The 19191-nt window shown below is 34.7% G+C and overlaps 1 protein-coding gene across 47 annotated transcripts in view; it reads right to left on the bottom strand.

Annotated features, from left to right (window-relative positions):
- The window catches only part of ADGRL3 (adhesion G protein-coupled receptor L3), an 866327-nt gene that overhangs the window by 85123 nt on the left and 762013 nt on the right, over window positions 1-19191 (bottom strand). For all 47 annotated transcript variants that reach the window (XM_032151681.2, XM_032151691.2, XM_032151695.2 and 44 more), the window contains 2 exons: window positions 8304-8513; window positions 4490-4710 (listed from right to left, as the gene is read on the bottom strand). In XM_032151681.2, coding sequence (XP_032007572.1) covers window positions 4490-4710; window positions 8304-8513 — 431 coding nt within the window. The remainder of the gene's footprint in view (window positions 1-4489; window positions 4711-8303; window positions 8514-19191) is intronic.

Here is a 19191-nt window from a genome sequence, read left to right as displayed (position 1 = left end):
TTTCATAGAAAAACATCAAAATCCATCAGCCAGATGGAATATATTTGTCTCCATATCTGTCAAAATAGCATTTATTTAACCTACAAAACAATTTTATCTCTGATTTTATCTCCTACCATTAATATAATTCTCTAAATTTTAGAAATGTAAGATATTATTATTATATTAAAGGTTTTAGAAATAAAACCTCACTGTCAGTATAATAAACAAATACATTCAGAGGAGAGAAAAGGGAGACATGTCTATTATCTGAATTATTGTAATAGACATTCAATGGTTTTATTCTAGATGTACTCTAAGTGAGCAAGACTGAAGAATAAAAACTGAAGAATCATGAAGTTCTAAAAACAAGTAAAAAAGATTTCCAAGACATACAATTTTACTGTATTGAGCTTAATAATAATTTAAAGAAAATAGTTGACAATATATCTCTGATTTCTGGCTAATTCCACTTTATTATAGGCTGTGGACTATACATTTTCATATTTAAAGAATCAGTGTAGTACATAGGAAGGTAACACTGCAAACAAACTTGAGACAGCAGAGATGTGTGAAAAAAGAGGCACTTGGTGAGCAGGGAATGGGAAATGCCATATTAAATAAAATAAAAGCAAGCTGGGCTTTTATTTTATTTAATAAAAGTGGCTCACACCTGTAATCCCCAGGACTTTGGCAGGCCAAGGCTGGCAGATCACCTAAGGTTGGGAGTTCCAGACCAGCCTGAAAAACATGGAGAAACCCCATCTCTACTAAAAAAATACAAAATTAGCCGGGCGTGGTGGTGCATGCCTGTAATCCCAGCTACTTGGCTGCTCGAGTGGCTGAGTCAGGAGAATCGCTTGAACCCAGGTGGCAGAGGTTGTGGTGAGCCAAGATCGTGCCACTGCACTCCAGCCTGGGCAACAAGAGTGAAACTCCATCTCAAAAATAAATAAAATAAATAAAATAAAATAAAATAAAAGCAATACACAACAGCAACAGAAACTGGAACAAAGACAGTGTCGACGATAAGAAACAAGATATATAATTCTATATACAGAAATCCTTTGAGTTGTGTAAAAATTAATGGCTTATATTTTCACTGTGATGTCTTGATTAAGCCCTGATGGAAACAATCTGTTCACTTCAACTTCTCAAGTAAACACCATGGCTCAGTACCGGTTCTCTTTTCAATATCTGCTTCTTCAGTGGGAAAACAGCACTGTATAGGTGTTGGATTGCATGAATTCCGAAAAAGTGGAAGTTAAACATTTTTTACATGTATTCTGAAGGCTTCTCTGTGGACAATTTATTTAAAATGTACAACAAGACGCTAAAATGTGTTATGCCCGCCTGGGAAATAATTGAAATAAGGAAAGTTTCCCTATGTTTTCCTATCTCTTTTCCATCTACCCTCCCTTTTCTCTGTATGTGTTTCACTTCTCTTTGTGTTGGAAAAAGTGATAATTGCAAAACTGAACTATTATTAAGGCTTGTTTTAAATCAGTGCCTGGGAAATAAATTAGCCCCTAGTCTCACACAGTAATAATGTCAGTAAATGACAGTTTCCAGTTATGGTGCAGGAAATTAAAGCAATGATGGCCAAAGCTTTAACAAAGTCACAAGAGACTACATATTATTGATTCTAAGAAAAGACAGATTTCTACTATCCCAAAAATGACATCTGTCTCAAAGTAAATGACTAAAACACAAACAAAACAAATTGAATGAGTTCAGTAGTAACAGGACAATTTCCAAATACCTAAGGAGAAAAAAACTGATGTAAAAGAAAAATGTAATTTGGAACTTCAAGAGAGCAAAATGGAGCTACTTAGCAACAATATTTGAAATAGCATAAGGTCACAAATAACTATATTGCTCAATTTCGTGGTAGAAAATGCATTGAGAAAACTGTAAAGTCCCATGATCTAGGTGAAATGACTGCAAGGGGGTTTCTTTTCTGTTTTGATGAAAATATTCTAAAATTAGACAATAGTGATGTGTACATAATACCACAAACATCCTAAAAACAACCGAAGTGTATGCTTTAAAGACTGAATTTTATGTTACATGAATATGTCAAAGATGTTATTTAAAAAAACAAACAAACCTATATCAACCTAACCACCCCTCCCCTAAGATATCTTTAGGGACAACCTCAGATAATGTGTTTTTTTTTTTTTTAACTAATCCTAGTCTTAGTAAAAAAAAATCCCTAGACATCCACAGATGTCACTGGAATCAACAGAAAAATCACAGACGTGATTACAATTCACAAAGGTGAGATTAAAAAATAATAGTTATTGGCATATTTAGACGAATGGTTTTATATAGGCTGTCACTATACTCAAGACAAACACTCAACGGGGATAAGTCTTCTTTTCATTGTATTGTTGGTGCCTAAAATAGCATAGTTCACATATGCTGTTTTAACTATGCTCCCAATAATTCTGGCGTCCTCTTCTTGTCGTTCCCTTTTTATGAATCCTCACTTCTGAGAAGCAAGCTGTTTTATTGCCAGCATATTCAGACTGCTGATTGCGGTGGAAAGTCATGAAATTTGGCTTATTAACTTCTGTACAAATTGAAGTTATCTAACCTCATCTGAGCCTACACTGCTGCTCGAAAATCTTTTTATTAATGTCTAATTGGCTCCTTAGCACATTTTCCATAGTGTTCATTTCAAAGCTTTTCAAATCTGTTCTCTTGATGTGACCTCACCTATTCACTCAATAGAAATCAGCATCTTTTACTTGATGGAAAAGTTCCTCTGCTTCAGAATGTACCTTGCCTGTCCTTTTCTTCACATTCACCTCAAAAAAGTGAGGTCATTTTACAATTTCAAAAAAAAAAAAAATCCTAGTTTATTTGAAATAATCTGACTTGGTTTATCTCACATCTGCTACCAACTAACTCTATAATCACAGGCAATGCAATTAATTTATCTAGTATTTTATTTTCTCACCTGTAAAGTTAGTGCCATGGACTTTGAAAATTCTAAAACCACTTTTAGTAATAAATCAAGATTTTCCTAATCTTGTGTTTAGTCTTGTGTCTTTCTACCCTCCAAGACTTTTCCCTTTCATTTGGCCCATATATACTATAAGGAATTTTCTCTCTACGAATCTCCTCCTATTAATTTGATTCTTCTCACCCTTAGATATGCTTAAGACTTCATCTTTAAAATTTTCCTTCATGATTATCACATAAGTTAATATTTTCACTATTTTTCAATCAACTTACTTCCAGGTGTAAATAACGCTCTTACTACTGACTTATGTCTTCACACCTTCCAATTTGATTTCTGCTTCCAGTACTTTGCAAAAATGGCTGTTGCACTACTTGGGAGGCTGAGGTAGGTGGATCACTTGAGCCCAGAAGTTCCAGGAGCCCAGGCAACATAGAGACCCTGCCTCTTAAAAAAAAAAAAAGACTTGTTGCAGAGGTCAAATGGTTTCTTTTGTTTGTTTTTGTTTTTTACTTAAATTAATTATGACATAAAACACCACTGATGGTGGTTTTTTGTTTTAGTTTTGTTTTGCTTCTTAGAGATGAGTTCTCACTCTGTCATCCAGGCTGGAGTAAGGTGGTGTGATCACAGCTCACTGTAATCTCAAAGGCTGGGCTCAGGTGATTCCCCTGCCTCAGCATCCTAAGTAGCTTTATAGACATGCACCACTGTGTCTGGCCACTGATGGTGTTTTTAAACACCATCTTGAGACTTTCTTCTCCCTTGCCTTGAATCTAAACCTCATGGTAATCTTTCTAAGCCTCTGCTTACCTCTTCTTTTTCTCTACTTGTATTTTTTTCTCCTGGGTCTAGTTCTAAATATGATTATTCATCAGAGGTCTATCTTGGTTTACTTTCTAATCTCTTCTCATAAAACTTTGATTTACTCTGGGTATCTCAACTGTTATATGCATGTAGACTACAAACATATTTTTATCTGAACTCCATGCTAATATGCTTCACATCTCGATATATATGTCTTACCAATTTAAAGCTATGTTGAAAGCAAAATTCATCACTCTACCTCAACGCCAACCCAGGAAAAAAGGGGAAAAACACAGGCTGTCCCTGCTCCTATACTCTTTCTGTTGATGACATAAAAGGCTTTCCAGTGACTTGAACGGACTTGCCAGGAAGAAGAGAAGCCAGCAGTGTCAGGCAATGCACCACCCTATGCTAGCAAACAGCTCTTCATGCAGCTGGTTCCTCCTTTGACTAATTCTTCATGTTCGGAAGAAAAATAAAATTATGATCTCTTCGTAATTACACAAGGTTATGATGTAGATGTGGAAAAATTATGCTGTTTTATAACAGCATCATGGTAAGTCTCAAAGTAGTTTTCCCTTTTTACATCATAACCAAAGTATAACCATGGATCGAATTATACACATTTGCTGCCCAATTTCTTCGCTGTGAGGTAATATAAAGACCTTAGCTTCCAAGAAAATCCAACACTTTTATTTCACCTAGATTTAAAAAGAAAGAAAACAATAAACTTACACTTTATCTGTTCCATAACTCCTGTAGTCTACTGCAGCTGACACAGCCACAATGAGTGCAGGCATCCCGTAGCCGACCAGATAAAAGTATTTCCTACGTGAATGTTCACTCTCAAAAACCTCCACCAGCATGATATAAAGCTGCACCCCCTCCAGGAACATCCAGGTGAAGGCAGCCAAGAAGAAGAAATGTAAGAGGGCAGCGAAAACAGCACAGGCAATCTAGGAAAATGAACAAATGATTTAGTCAAATCACTACCACATGGGATACTAGTCAACTGCCATAAAACCAAATTAAATATTTACCAAAACTGCATTACAATAGGTCTGCAAAATAATAACGTAGGGAAGAGTCTTAAAACACAGATATTAAAACTGATATACTTAAATATAATGTACCTTTGAAAACTGCCTTTAACATTAATAATGGCTTATGGATGACAGCGTATCATTAGAATAAAAAAATTATAATACTTAGAAAAAATTCTAATAAGAGCCTATGAATAATTATTTCTGATATTAGCATAAATATTTTAAAATAGATTTTAAGAATTTTTTTTCTTGGCCATAATTATGAGTTAGAGTTAGAGTTAGAGTTAGAACATACTAACATAGTAAGCTCTTCAACAGTCAATGAAAGAGAAACATTAAAACTAAGGGGAAAATTAAATAGTGTAGTTAATCGCAGTCTTTTCATGATGAGATTATTACTAATTGTTTGTTTCATGATGAAATTAATTATTAGTAATTGTTTGTTTATTTCTACCCTGCCTTGTTTCAAAAACGATTTAAGGTGGTGTTGGAAAATTCATGGTGAACATGAATAAAAATGGATCTGCTTAAAATTAAATGTTCCCAAACTGCTTTCTTTCTCTGATTTTTTTGTTATTTAAATGTTGGTTTAGACAAGCTTGGTCAAAAAAGGCAGCCAGCTCTTATTTCTGTATATTTTCTAAAGTACTACAATTTTCAGCTGACCAACTATCAATTTCTTACTCTTATGTCAGTTCCTGAATTCTCATTTCTTTGAGTTATTCTTCCTTATAGGAAGCCCCGACTAAAATCTACAACTGCTACTAGAAAAGGTCAACAAACTTACAGAAGTTATCAGAGTAATAGAAATTCATTGATGAGTATGATCCCTATGAAATGAGACAAAAGGGCAGGTCAAATTTTGGGTCACAAAGATGACAGTGAAGGAGAGATCAGCAAGTCTTACATCTGAGGAGCTAGAAAGTAAGCTGGTCCGATACCTCACTAGCAAGGAGAGTAGACAAGTTTTGCTGAGCTGCACTCTACCCATGTTTTTCATATCAATCATTGTTCTTTATATTACTTGGTAGAAATGAGTTTTGTGTAGCATGCAATATTTGGCAAAGTTTTTCATACCATATGTAACATCAGGAAACAAAAATAAGAATAAGGTCTCTAAATGAAAAGAAATCACACAGCATTTGAATTGCAAGCTAACAAGAGAATAAAATGATATATTCTTGGAAAATAACACAATTTTCCATTTCTTGCATTTTAGAGTTAGAACAGCAACTATTAATTTTTGTTATCATAAGGCTTTACTTTTTTGGGGAAAGAAATGTGTACTTTGATTGCTTATTCATAGGTATGCATTTATGGGGAAAGCTGTCACATTAGTATATGATGCCCAATTAAAAATATAATCACCATAATTGTACCCTTTACAGTCATTAATCATGAATGTGTAATCACAAACATGAATCCAACTGCATTTTTATTGTAAAGTACTCCATACATATGGACACATACCAGAAAACAGCATTAAGTAAGCGAACTATTTATTATGCTCAAAAGTCTTCTACAAAATGAAACTTTTCTGCTCTTTTGCAGTTTTACTCATGATAACAAACTTGTATCATGTGCATAAATCTTAAGTAAACTGAAACTGGCTCACAAAGATTATAAGTGGGCATAAAGTCTGTGTAATATATGAAGATATTGTCTATTATTTATATTTTCTGTTTGGTTTTACCAACAGTTGGCTAGTGCTGTTCTTTCTTTTTTTCTTTTCTTCCCCTTTTTCTCTTCCTCCTTTCCTTGATATGACTAAATGTAGGTTGCAGTAATGTACAAGGCTGGCAATTAAAGACATGACCAGAACTCATGCAACTACGAAGTGCCAAACAAAATTTGGGAGGAGTTTACATATACTAAAAATGATTTGCAGGTTGTACTATTTTCCAAAACACATCAATTAGAAAAACCCATTTTAGACCTGCAGATTTTAATATAATATTGGCTGTTTTTAAGGCATATTACAAACTTTAAAGCATTATTCTATTAATTGGAAAAAAAGATATTCTTTCATTTTCTAAATAATTTTACCAAAGTTTCCTCAATATTGAGCCCTATGGCTAAAATAAAAGAAAAAAATAATGACAATATGTAGTTCCTTAGAAAGACAAGTTTATGAAATAATTTCCGAAGAAATGTACATCTCCTTTATTGCTAATGGGAACACAAAATGGTACAGCCACTTTGGAAGACAATTTGTCAGTTTCTTTAAAGCTAAATATACTCTTACCATGTGATCCACAAATTGTGCTCCCTGCTTTTACCCAAAGGAGTTAAAAACATATGTCCACACAAAAACCTGCACACAAATGGTTATAGCAGCTTTCTTCATAATTGACAAAAGCACAAATGACATCTTGGAAGCAACCAAGATGTCCTTCAGCAGGTGAGTAGATAAACTGTGGTACATCAGACAATGGGATATTATTTAGCACTAAAAAGAAATAAGCTTGTATCAAGTCAAAAAAGGCATGGAGGAAATTCAAATATATATGACCATTTAAGAGAAGCCATGGCCAGGCGTGGTGCCTCACACCTGTAATCCCAGCACTTTGGGAGGCTGAGGTGGGTGGATCGATTGAATCCAGGATTTTGACATCAGCCTGAACAACATGGCGAAACCCTGTCTCTACCAAAAATACAAAAAATTAGCTGGGCATGGTGGCAAATGCTTGTAGTCCCAGCTACTCCAGAGGCTGTGGTGGGAAGATCGCTTGAGCTTGGGAGGTGGAGATTGCAGGGTGCCAGGATCATGCCACTGCACTCTTGCTGGAATGACAGAGTGAGACCTTGTCTCAAAAAAGAAAAGAAAGAAAAACAAACAAAGAAGGAAAGAAAGAAAGAGAGAGAGAAATGCCAATCTGAAAAAACTACATACTAAATGATTCCAATTATGTGACATTCTGATGAAAAGCCAAAACCATGGAGACAGTAAAAAAAAAAAAAAAAAAAAATTAGTGGTTACCAGAGATTAGTGGGAAAGGAGGGATAAAATGAAGGAGCAAAGAGGATTTTCAAGGCAGTGAAAAACTTATACTCAAACCCAGAGAATGTACAATACCTAGAGTGAAACCTAATGTAAACTATGGAATTTGGATGATAACGATGCGTCAATGTAGGTTCATCAGTTGTCACAAGTGTACCGCTCTGGGGGAGGATGTTGATAATGAAAGACACGATGCATGTGTGGGAGCAGGGAATAGATGGGAATGTCTGCAGCTTCTGCTTAATTTTGCTGTAAAGCAATAACTGCTCTAAAAAACAAAAGTTTATTTAAAAATGAAATATACACCTTATTCATAAAGTTCGCTGCTTATTTATGATGATGGGATATGAAAAATGGAAAACTGAGTAAGGCCTGAAAATTAGTATCTATCTCAGATGACTAGAAGAAATGATACTTTCAAACATAAGTATTTTTAGTATTGGCGGTACTGAAAAGCTGGAAGTGGAAAAATTCTTCACTGGAATCAATGTCGGTTGCTTACTGGTTGGTCAGTTCGGTTGATCCCAATCAGGAAGAGCAGCTCTGCTACAAAGAGACTGATGCAGAGGTTCTTGTGGATGGTGTTACGGTCACTCTGGAGCCCGCGGAAAAAGCAAAATGTGAAGATGCAAATCAGGAGACAACCAAGGGACAGCAAAATTCCAACCCACGTGATCACATCCAGAAGGAGGTCATGGACCGCATCACTGTGCTGGAAACACAATGAAAAAGCCATAAGTTGCGCTTATGCATAACCAATTACAAAGTTTTATAAGGGCCTGGATGCAGAAATGATAGTAATAATGCATAAAATACCCTCTATACCCACAATGAATAAACTAACTTAATGATTTGGGTTTTCTCTTCCACAGATAAAGCATTTTGTCTTTTCTGTGAGGTGTAAATCAGTTTGATATTCAGAGACGCCAATAGTGTTTGCTTCTTTCTTAGCTACAAGCATTTTCAGAATATAAGTAGTTAAAGCAGACTGACTTAATTCTGGCCAAAGATTTCAAGGTTAAAACATTTTATTCTTAAATTTATATCACTTTTTTAGACTAATTTTCAGACCATCTCCAGTAGGGAATACTATTTAAAATTTTAAGCTTTACATTTGGGGAAGTTGTATCTCAACTAGTTTTTGAATCATCTAAGGAGTTTTAAAATTAAAAATGCAATTCCTTTGTCCTATATATCTTGTATCATAATTTCCAAGGTTGTGTCATGTAAGTATGTATTTTCATAAAGATCCCCAGTGAATTCTGATGAATAGACACACATATGCACCATTTATTTTTGGGAAGATCTAAAAGAATTAGGATATTCATTGGATTTATATTCATATTGAATAACTTAAAGACATCAGCAAGTTTGATCTTTGAAAGGTTTTGCATGAATAGAGCCTGTTATACATTGACAGAAAATAAATATTCAGAATTGCTATATTAAACAGCAGCATATAGAAGACAGTAGACCTAAGAAACAAGAAAAAGTTCACAAACTGTACTGAAACATCATATTTTGGTTCTGTTAAAATAGTCCAGGAAGCACCACGTCTGCCATGTTCCTTGGTTGTCAATTACTTCATTTCTGTCCTTGTTCTAAGATTTAGAACTCTTATTTCCACCTTAAGATATTTTGTCCCCACCCTAAAAAAATTTCTGTGAATCTTTAGAATTTATAGAGGCCCAACAAATAAGTAAATCAAGATGTTGGAGCAAAGTTGAGAAAGTGTTTATGACTGTCAATTCTTTTCCTTCAAGGTTTTTTGAAGAGCCCTAAATACCTAACCTCTATCAGTGGCAGAATAGATAAATGAATGGGTAAAAGGTTAATTTCTACAATGATATTTTAAAGAGTAGTAGAAAATCAGTGCACTATATTTAAAGTCACAAACATGGATAATACACAAAAATCTAATATTAACTTTTTTTTAAAAAAAAAGCAAGCATCAAAAGGATCTATGCACTATGGCAGCATTTTTGCAAAATTTTAAAAGATGAAAATCAATGACATTGATTTTTATGGATATATGCAAAATTGGTAAAAGTATAAAAATGTACATGGAAAAATTTTGAGTTGACAAGAAAGAGTTTTCTTTCTAATTGATACCTTTTTCAACTATATAGATCATACACACTGACTTTTGTTTTAGGATGGAAGTTGCCACATTTAGTTGGCTTCCACACTAAGCCCAATTTTAACCTATATAAATATTCAGGTTTTCCAAACACTGCATGTTCTCACTTATAATCAGGAGCTAAACACTGAGTATTCATGGACATAAAGATGGCCACAATAGAAAGTTGGGACCACCAGAGGCAGGGAGGGAGGGGGGCAATGGTAGAAAACCTATTGGGCACTATGCTCACTCAATACCTGGGTAATGGGATCATTCATACCCCAAACTTCAGCATCACACAATACACCTATGTAACAAACCTACCCATGTACCCCATGAATCTAAAATAAATGTTGAAAAAAATTGATTTTTAAAGGCGGACATTTAAAAAACACATATCCAGGTTTTCTTCTTTTTTTTAACTTCATCCTTTCAAAGCTTTTTCTGGATGTGGAAATTCTTAGAAGTGAGCCACCGTGCTGTAATCTGAATCACAGCACTCCTCATACTGCCAGATATGACTTCACAGTTGTTATTTGATGAAGACCTCCACTAGAATACTGTCAATGAAGCAGTTTTGAAATATTCCTGCATAACTCTTGATATATTTCTCAGAAGGAGCTCAAGTCATGAAAGAAAACCACATGAAATTTTGCTTTAACTGCTTTGTTCTCCAGGGGATACTACCAAGGCAGTGTTGGGTCTGCGACAGCTTAAATTACTTTAGTGTTTGAGAGTAGAGAGTGGTTAGTGCTCCCTGGTTCCCTGAATAGAGGGCTATTTGCTCTCTTCTTTGACTCAAAGGAAAGGTGCTGCGATTGAGAATCAAGCACCAACGTTTAGCACAGCAGTCTTTCATAATGGAAAAATGGCACGTATAACACCATCTCAAATGTATCCAAAAGACCTAAAACACCTTTAAAAAAAAAAAAAAGAACAAGAACAAGAAAAAAAAAAAAGAAACCAAAGAACTCCCACTTTTATCTGTGTAGGTGCATTATTAGAAATGTATTTATTTTACTCAGTGCCTTAGTAGGCTCTTCAAAAACCCCATGCAGAGTTACAATACCAGATCTTGAAATGTCAGTAGCAAAAATTTGTAACTCTCAAACATAGAACAAAAAAGCCTAGTAAATAATTCACCTTTTAAGTATGACTGTTTAGCTAGGAAAACATCAACACCAACCACCTATATGTCCATAACACTGGGAGGGCAGCACTCATCAAATACAACTCAATACTTAAATTTTACCAGTAACATGAATGGGAAAGAACAATGGTGTATTAGTCCATTCTCATGCTGCTGATAAAGACATACCCAAGACTGGGTAATTTATAAAGAAGAGCAGTTTAATGGACTCACAGTTCCACTTGCAGGCTTCACAATCATGGCAGAAGGTGAAGGGGGAGCAAGACACGTCTTGCAGCAGGCAAGAGAGAGTTTGTGCAGGGGAACTCCCATTTATAAAACCATCAGATCTCATGAGACTTAATGACTACCATGAGAACAGTATGGGGGAACCGCCCCCATTATTCAATTATCAAATGTCACCTCACAGAGGGTTTTTTCTGAGTCATCCTATCTAAAATCACAGACCCCTTTTCTGTATTCTGACTCTCTCTATTGCTTTTCTTGCATTATTTTCCCCTTACTCCTTATCACTTGATTATTGCAATTCAAGGTGATATTTGGATTGGGACACAGCCAAACCATATCAAGTGGACATTGAATGTAAATGACAGAAGTAAATATGAAAAGCCTTGTTTATAATTAATAGTCTGCCATAATAGAACTTCTAGGAAGGCGGTCCGTGCACAGAAAAAAGCAGACTCCTTTCAAGAGGAAGACCAGTTGAATTAAACTCCTAGGTATAGTTGTGCCAATGTGATAATGGCACAGGGATTCCTATTTCTGAGATTGCATGTTTGTGAACACTATATAACTCAATCACCTATAACACAAACTGTATACCATTCTGTACCTTGAGAGCAGGGATGATATCAATTTTATTAATATTACATCCTAGCACCTAGTACTGTGTTTGACATTTAAAAAATCTATAAAAACATTTGGTTTTGAATGATTATATTCCCACTTCTATTAGGCTAAATGCTTTAGAGCTGAACCCTCTCATGTCAGTACAGCTTAAGCACCCATTTAATCTCCACTTGGATATTTAATAAGATATCAAATATTATATGCCCAAAACAGCTCCTGATCTTATCCTATTCTGCCCTCCTGCTTCCAATCTGCTCTTCCTTCTGTTTTTGTCATTTTAGCAAATAGCAACTTCATTCTTGAAAATGTTCTGGCCAAAAACTCAGGAGTTATGTTGACTCCTCTATTTCCTTCACGCACTATATTTAATGCCTCAGGAAATCTTATAGATCTTACCCTGTAAGCCTGACAGGTTCTTATCATCTCAACTGCACCAACTTGATTGGAGCCATCCAATTTCTTATGACAAGCCTCTTAAATGATCTCCCCACTTTGGCCCTAATCCCACTTCTCTCTATATTTAGCAGAGCAGAGAGATTCTTTCTATATATAAGTCACACGACATCGCTCCTCTAATCAAAGCCTCCAATGGCTCCCACTCAATGAAAATAAAACTGAGTCTTTACAAAAGCCTTACGTAGCCCTAAGAACTGCACCCCTGTGACATCATTTCCTATTCTTCCCTTCCTTCAGTTCATCAGTTCATTCCACTTCCATTGGCCTGCTCCGTTCTTTGAATGGTTGAGAGATATTCCAGCCCATGGTCTTTGCATGTGATGCTCCTTTGGACTGGAATACTCTTCCAAAAGATATCTGCGTGGCTTACTTGCCACCCTCCTTTTATTATTTATTCAAATGTCACCTTCTCACAGAGGGTTTTTTCTAGTCATCCTATCTAAAATTACAGACCCCTTTTCCGTATTCTGACTCTCTCTATTGCTTTCCTTGCATTATTTTCCCCTTACTCCTTATCACTTACCTAAACTATATATTTTAATATTTTTTTCTACTTATTTTCTGTGCCCTCCCCAACTAGAAAGAAAGCTCTAAGAGAATAAGTTGTTTCATCTCTTCTGATTACCAATCCTCCAGCTCCTGGAGAAATATGTAGTATACAGTAGCTGCACAATTAACGCACTGATTGAATAAATGACCTCTCTTTAATCGTCTCTCTCTTCTACAATGGATTTTGATTCAAACTACAAGTTGTATCATGCTGCCCACTAAACAGTCCTTAGGACTCTTCCTCTTAAATCATCAGCTCTAAAATGTTGAGTAAAAGATAAAGAAAATTAGAGCTAGAAAATAAGAAGGTTGTTACATCATGATACCCTAAGATATCCTGTAATGTCAAGGTGTCAAACAATTATAAAAATGAAGACAAAAGTACAGATGTAAACAAGAGGAATCTTGAATAATTAATTACTGGAGTCTAAAGTCTTGAATTTAATCTTGTCACTTCAATTTAGTCATTGTTACTTTTAACAAAGTACTTAATCTCTTCGAGTATCAGAAGCCTTATCCACAAAGCAGTAAAATAACTGAGGCTTCAGGATATTGTGATAAGTAATTCTCATAATATATGTGAAAGTAAGAAAGTGAGTATTTCTTTCCTTTTTTTAATCTGAATATATTCTGAATTTTTTCATGTTCAATAGCAATTTTTGTTTAAAAAAGCCTATATAAATGATACAGAGAGGATCAGAAAAATAATAACTATAACAATAATAAATGCTAATGTTATTTTAACTAAGAACACCAAAACATATTCCAATCAAGTATGAGTTATCTAATTTCACTTTATAACATTTCCAGCTTAGTTATTATTAAATATTTGTGGTACTTATAAATTAAGGCTATAAAAATGCCTATAGTGGCCAGGAATGGTGGCTCATTCCTATAATCCCAGCATTTTGGGAGGCCGAGGCAGGTGGACTGCTTTGAGTCCAGGAATTCAAGACTAGCCTGGGCAACATGCTGAAACTCCGTCTCTACAAGAAATACCAAAATTAGCTGGACAGGGTGGAGGGTGCCTGTAGTCACAGCTACTCAGGAAGCTGAGGTGGCAGGATGGCTTGAGCCCAGGAGGTGGAAGTTGCAGTGAGCCAAGACCACGCCACTGCACTCCAGCCTGGGTGACAGACCCATACCTTGTCTGGGAGAAAACAAAACAAAAAATGTCCAAAGCATCCGAAGAAAGCAGATGAAGACAGCAGATTTTGACTTTTGAATCTGAATTGCATCTTGATTACCGTACAATTGCACTTACGACTTTTAAATGATAAAACAAGAAAAATACTAATTCATTTGTATACTTTTCCTTAACTTAGAACAAAAAGACAAAGTAGCAAACAAAGATGACACTAAAAAATTGTGTCAGGGTCTGTACCATAGACTAGTGTTAATTTTTGCAAGGAACTCCTGGAAAACTCATTAAAAAAAATAAACAAAATATCAAAGACTTCAAGGAAATTAGCTTCTTAAGGGAAGATAAAGAGATGTGAGAGAAAAATCAGAGGAGAATGACAGAATTGTTCCTTAGAAGATAGTTTCAGAAAATTGAATGAATCTATCATCTCTAGAAAGAAATTTTTATACAAACAATAATTGTTTTTCAGGCTTTCTATGAAGTTTCTATTCATATTTGAAAGGCCAAAATATTTAGTAAAATATTTGTAAAACTTACATGAAGCTTCTGATTTTCCTTTCATTTTTGTCTTACCTAATCTGCTTTGTGTTTGTCACTGAGCACTCACATACCTCGAAAGTGGAGTGATGGGAGGAAAGGATGGCTTACACAATGACTGTCGCTTGTGAAAGTGACTCTGTCCATGTAGAACCCTCAAATATACCATGAGGTACACTTAATGATACTAAGTCCAAATTTCTGGAACAGGGAAATGTGACTTTTGCCTTATGATTAAAAAAAAACAATAATCACATAAAGTACACTAAGACTTCATGTGAAACTGTTGATATTTCTAACTTTATTGTCAAAAAAGCAAGTCAGCAAACCAGATAGACAGATCTTAAAATAGTTTTCATTTTAACTATGTAAGTGTTTGCAGATGGGATACAAACTATGCAAATTAATTGTGAATGCTTCTGGATAGGTTTTTTTTTTCTTTTTTGAAAAAAGTAATTTTAGAGAGTTGCATTTTCCAGACTGCTTGAACAATCACCCTGTAATAATTATCAACTGCTTGCCAATAATTATCAAGAACCTGTTTCACTTTTTGCACTATAATGCATTATTTTAATGTTGAGCTGGATTTGGTAAAGCAGAATAATATGAGTTTAAAATTGCCTCTTCAACATATCGTATTCTGAAATATTTGTAATATAGCTGAGTTTCTTCTTTTAATGAAAATGTATGAGTGTTCACCTTACTACTAACATATCCATGAGCATAAAACATTGATTTGAATCGTAAATTAAACTGAAGCCAGCAGGATTCCAAAAAGCCTATTTTCGGATAAACGTGGCATGAACTCTGTGAAAAAAATTCCTGGCATTGATCTAACTCTTGAGAACAGGTCATCAGACGCAGAGGTCACCTCACAAGCTCTTGGGAAAGTGAAGGGATTAATGGTCTGAAGAAATTAGGATTTCCTTTGCAGAACATGTCATAGTTGGGTAACCCAGTAAGAAGGACAATATGATTATATTTCTTACTTCTTTTTAGCGCAAATTAACTGAAACAACCTACCAACAACATTCAAGTTTGTATCAAATTGAAAAACCAATGTAAATATTTTCATGCTTTAACTGGTAAAAGAGAAACACTAGCAAGTGTGTGCTCTTAAGAGCACACAACATTCTTATATAATTGTCCTTTGAATTCAATGGAACTTATTTAGCACAATTTCTGGCTTCAGAAGCATACTTATTATGCTTAGCACACTCTAAGTTATTGGCGATCTTCTTGCTTTGAATTAAAAAAAAAAAAGCCAAACAAAACAAAACTACATTTGGTGTAGCAGATTTGCAACTACCATAACAAATGAAAGAAAACAGCAGAAATTGTTAAAGGAAAAGGAATGATCAATCAATAGAAAGAAAATAATTTAAGAGTGTCTGGGATGAGAATGAAGGTAGGAAATGAAGCTAGGCAGATAGAAAATTTTATCTTTAGCATTTCTGAGTTAAATAAAGTGACTAATGATGATAGCAGTAATAACCAACACATAATTTTCAAAATGTCTGATTCTATTAGAAGAGCTTATTTATTTTCTTAAGGTGCTCATTTTAATTCTATAAAACACTGTGATGTGATACTATTATTATCTCCAACTTACAGATGAAGAAACTGAAGCAAAGAGTATGCAGAATTTATCCACAATCATTCTACTAGTATGCAGTAGAGATAGAATTAATGATAGGGCAACCAACTGCCCAGGTTTGCTCAGTACTGTCTTAGTTTTAGCAGTAAATTTTTGCTTTCTGGGAAACCCTTCTCCAAGACATAAAAAGCCTCGGATTTCAGAGATGGATGCAGAAGGTTGAAAGAAATGTACAAAATCCACAGGACCACCTAGAAAATGGAGGCTGCATGCCACAGTACTTTTAGTGTTGAATGGATGAAGCATCAATTACCCATTTTTCTTAATGGCTCCTGCAAGTTTTCTCCTGACTACTGATATTGGTAATCAAGATTTGTGATCCTAACAGCAGTTCAACCATTGTTGCATTACTCTAGATGATGTGACTTGAGTAACCCACATGCATTGTGATCCTGAGCTCCTCTTTGATCTTGCCTGTGAATTAACTGTAGTGATTTGTATGAAGATTGTGCTACTTTAATTTTTACATTGTGGATATTGTGACCATGTTTTCTTATACTTCAGTGATGAAAATGAGTATGACTATAATACCAAAGCTAGCATGACAATACTGAACAAAAAGGCTAACAACTGTGTTACTTTAAAAATACATAGAACGATCCATGGATCTAGATTAGGGAGAAAATCAAAACAGAGTAGTCTACAATAAATAGAAATAAATTTGAGACTAGACAGAAGGTAATATGAATACACTTGTGGAGCCTACATCTCACAAGTTTAGGATGAGACAGGCAAGTTTTTGTAAGTCAATCAAAACCATTTTTTATCTCCTCCCACCCCGCAAAATAATTAACGCTCTTTTGAAAATGGCAGTTGTTAAATTAGCTTGAATACACAATAAGAATAAACATTCATTATCATTTTGTTCCCTTGATTGCTCAACACACCTGAGTACAGTCACTTTTTTTCTGATTCAAAGGTTGCAACTAAAAAGTCCTGAGGGTAGACAAAAGAGGAAATTTTGAGGACCAATATGTTGACCCCTTAGAGTGTAGAGCTGATTTTGTCAGATCTTATTAATGATCATGGTGCTACAATATATCAAATGATACATGGAATCATGCCAGCAAAACCATGTTCTCTCTAGCTCTTCAGTATTTTGAATTCTAAAATGGAGTTTCAAATCATCTCCTTGATTTCTGTAAAGATTTTAATGAAACTTCAGATGACATAAAAGATGTAGCATCTTGTCCAAATTTAAAGTAGACTCTACTCATCTATCTGCATATTTGACAGACTGTGCAAATGTAAATGTTGGAAAATTCCATTCAGCCTATAAATGTCTTATAAGAGAAAATGAACAGTTCTTACCTATTAAATGTCCTGTACTTCTTTACACAATATTAATAAAAAGGTATGTGGTTTTCTTAGCTATGATATCGCGGTTTTATAATGAAATTTTTTGGTCACTTTTCAGTTTCCCCAAAATGTGCAGAAGCACTTAATGAGCTTTTTGACTTTCTGGAAATCGGAGAAGATACGTGCTTTGAGACATATGCTGACAAGATGCCTATCATTGTGGCTGGCCATAAAAATATGTTAAAATATTGGCCTTCTGTAAAATTATATTTTCAAAGCATGGAGCAAAAAGAATGTTTCTCTTTGATTTTTAAATACATGACAGATGATAACAAAGAAAAAGATTTCCATGAGACAGAAATGTAAATGATGTTTCTCTAAAACTGTTTAATGATCTCTAAAGAAGATGTAAGAAACCTAGAAAAAGATGAACTGACTCTACTTGAGTCGTTTGAAGTTCTGTGTAGTTTAGGACAAAAAGCCATGGAGTGAAAAAAGGACTCATTTCTAGAATTTGAGACTGTTTTCAAAAAATGTCACCAGAAAAGGGCAGTCAAGTTAAACAGGAATTTCTCACTTATTTACTAAAAGCTGTAACTTGTTTAGAATCTGCTCTGGTTTGAATATGGTCCCCAAAGTTCTTAAGTTGGAAACTTAATCCTCAATGCAACTGTGTTGATAGGTAGGAACTTTAAGAGGTGATTAGGTTATGAGGGTTCTGCCCTGATGAATGGATTAATATTGTTATCATGGGAGTGGGCAAGTTCGGCCTTCTCTTCCTCTCTTGCCTTCTTTAGCATCCTTATTCTCTTGCTCTCTGCCTTCTGACAAAAGTACCCTTGCCAGATTCTGGTGGCGTGCTCTTGGACTTCCTAGCCTCTAGAACTGTAAGAAATAAATATCTGTTTTTTATAAATTAACCAGTCTGTGATATTCTGTGATAGCAACACAAAGTAGACTAAAACAGCACAATTTCATAGGTAAAACTACGTGCTTTACAACTATTAATCCTGATAGTGTTTTAATGTATGTTGACATCCAATGTACTTGTAAGTGTTTAAAAATGATGGACATTTTGGGCATAGACAACATATATAATGAATTCATAGATGCAAAGGACTTGATTGAAAGGCAGCTGGTCTACCAAAACAAGCATGTACATAAAAAGTGGATGGGTATTTTTGCAGAGCGGGGAACTAATTCCTACAAGTCTAAAAAGCTATTTAGTAAAGCTACACAGTAAAATCGAAAGCATTCCATGCTCAAACCTTTTTGTTGAGAGGATATTTGGCTTAATGTTATCATATTGGACTGACACAAGAAATCAGTGTAATATGGACTTAATGAGGGCAGAATTGTGAGTCAAAGTACATTTTACTTTTGACTGTATTCATTTTTACCTCTATTAAAAAGAAATGAAAGGCAAATATAAACATGCCATAGTTATTTTATTAAATAAAGATAATATATGTTTAATTACTACATTATATCTACCTTTTAAAAAAATTCTTATATTTACTTAAAAATGCACAATAATATAGCCTAAAAATTTAAATATCCAGCGAAGACTTAAAAAGCATTAAAACAAATGTCTGGATCAGAAGACAGAAAGAAACATTAAAAAAAT

The sequence above is a fragment of the Hylobates moloch genome, unplaced genomic scaffold (assembly GCF_009828535.3).
Source record: "Hylobates moloch isolate HMO894 unplaced genomic scaffold, HMol_V3 SCAFFOLD_2, whole genome shotgun sequence".
NCBI classification, from domain to species: domain Eukaryota; kingdom Metazoa; phylum Chordata; class Mammalia; order Primates; family Hylobatidae; genus Hylobates; species Hylobates moloch.
This window is presented reverse-complemented; position numbering and strand designations above follow the sequence as displayed.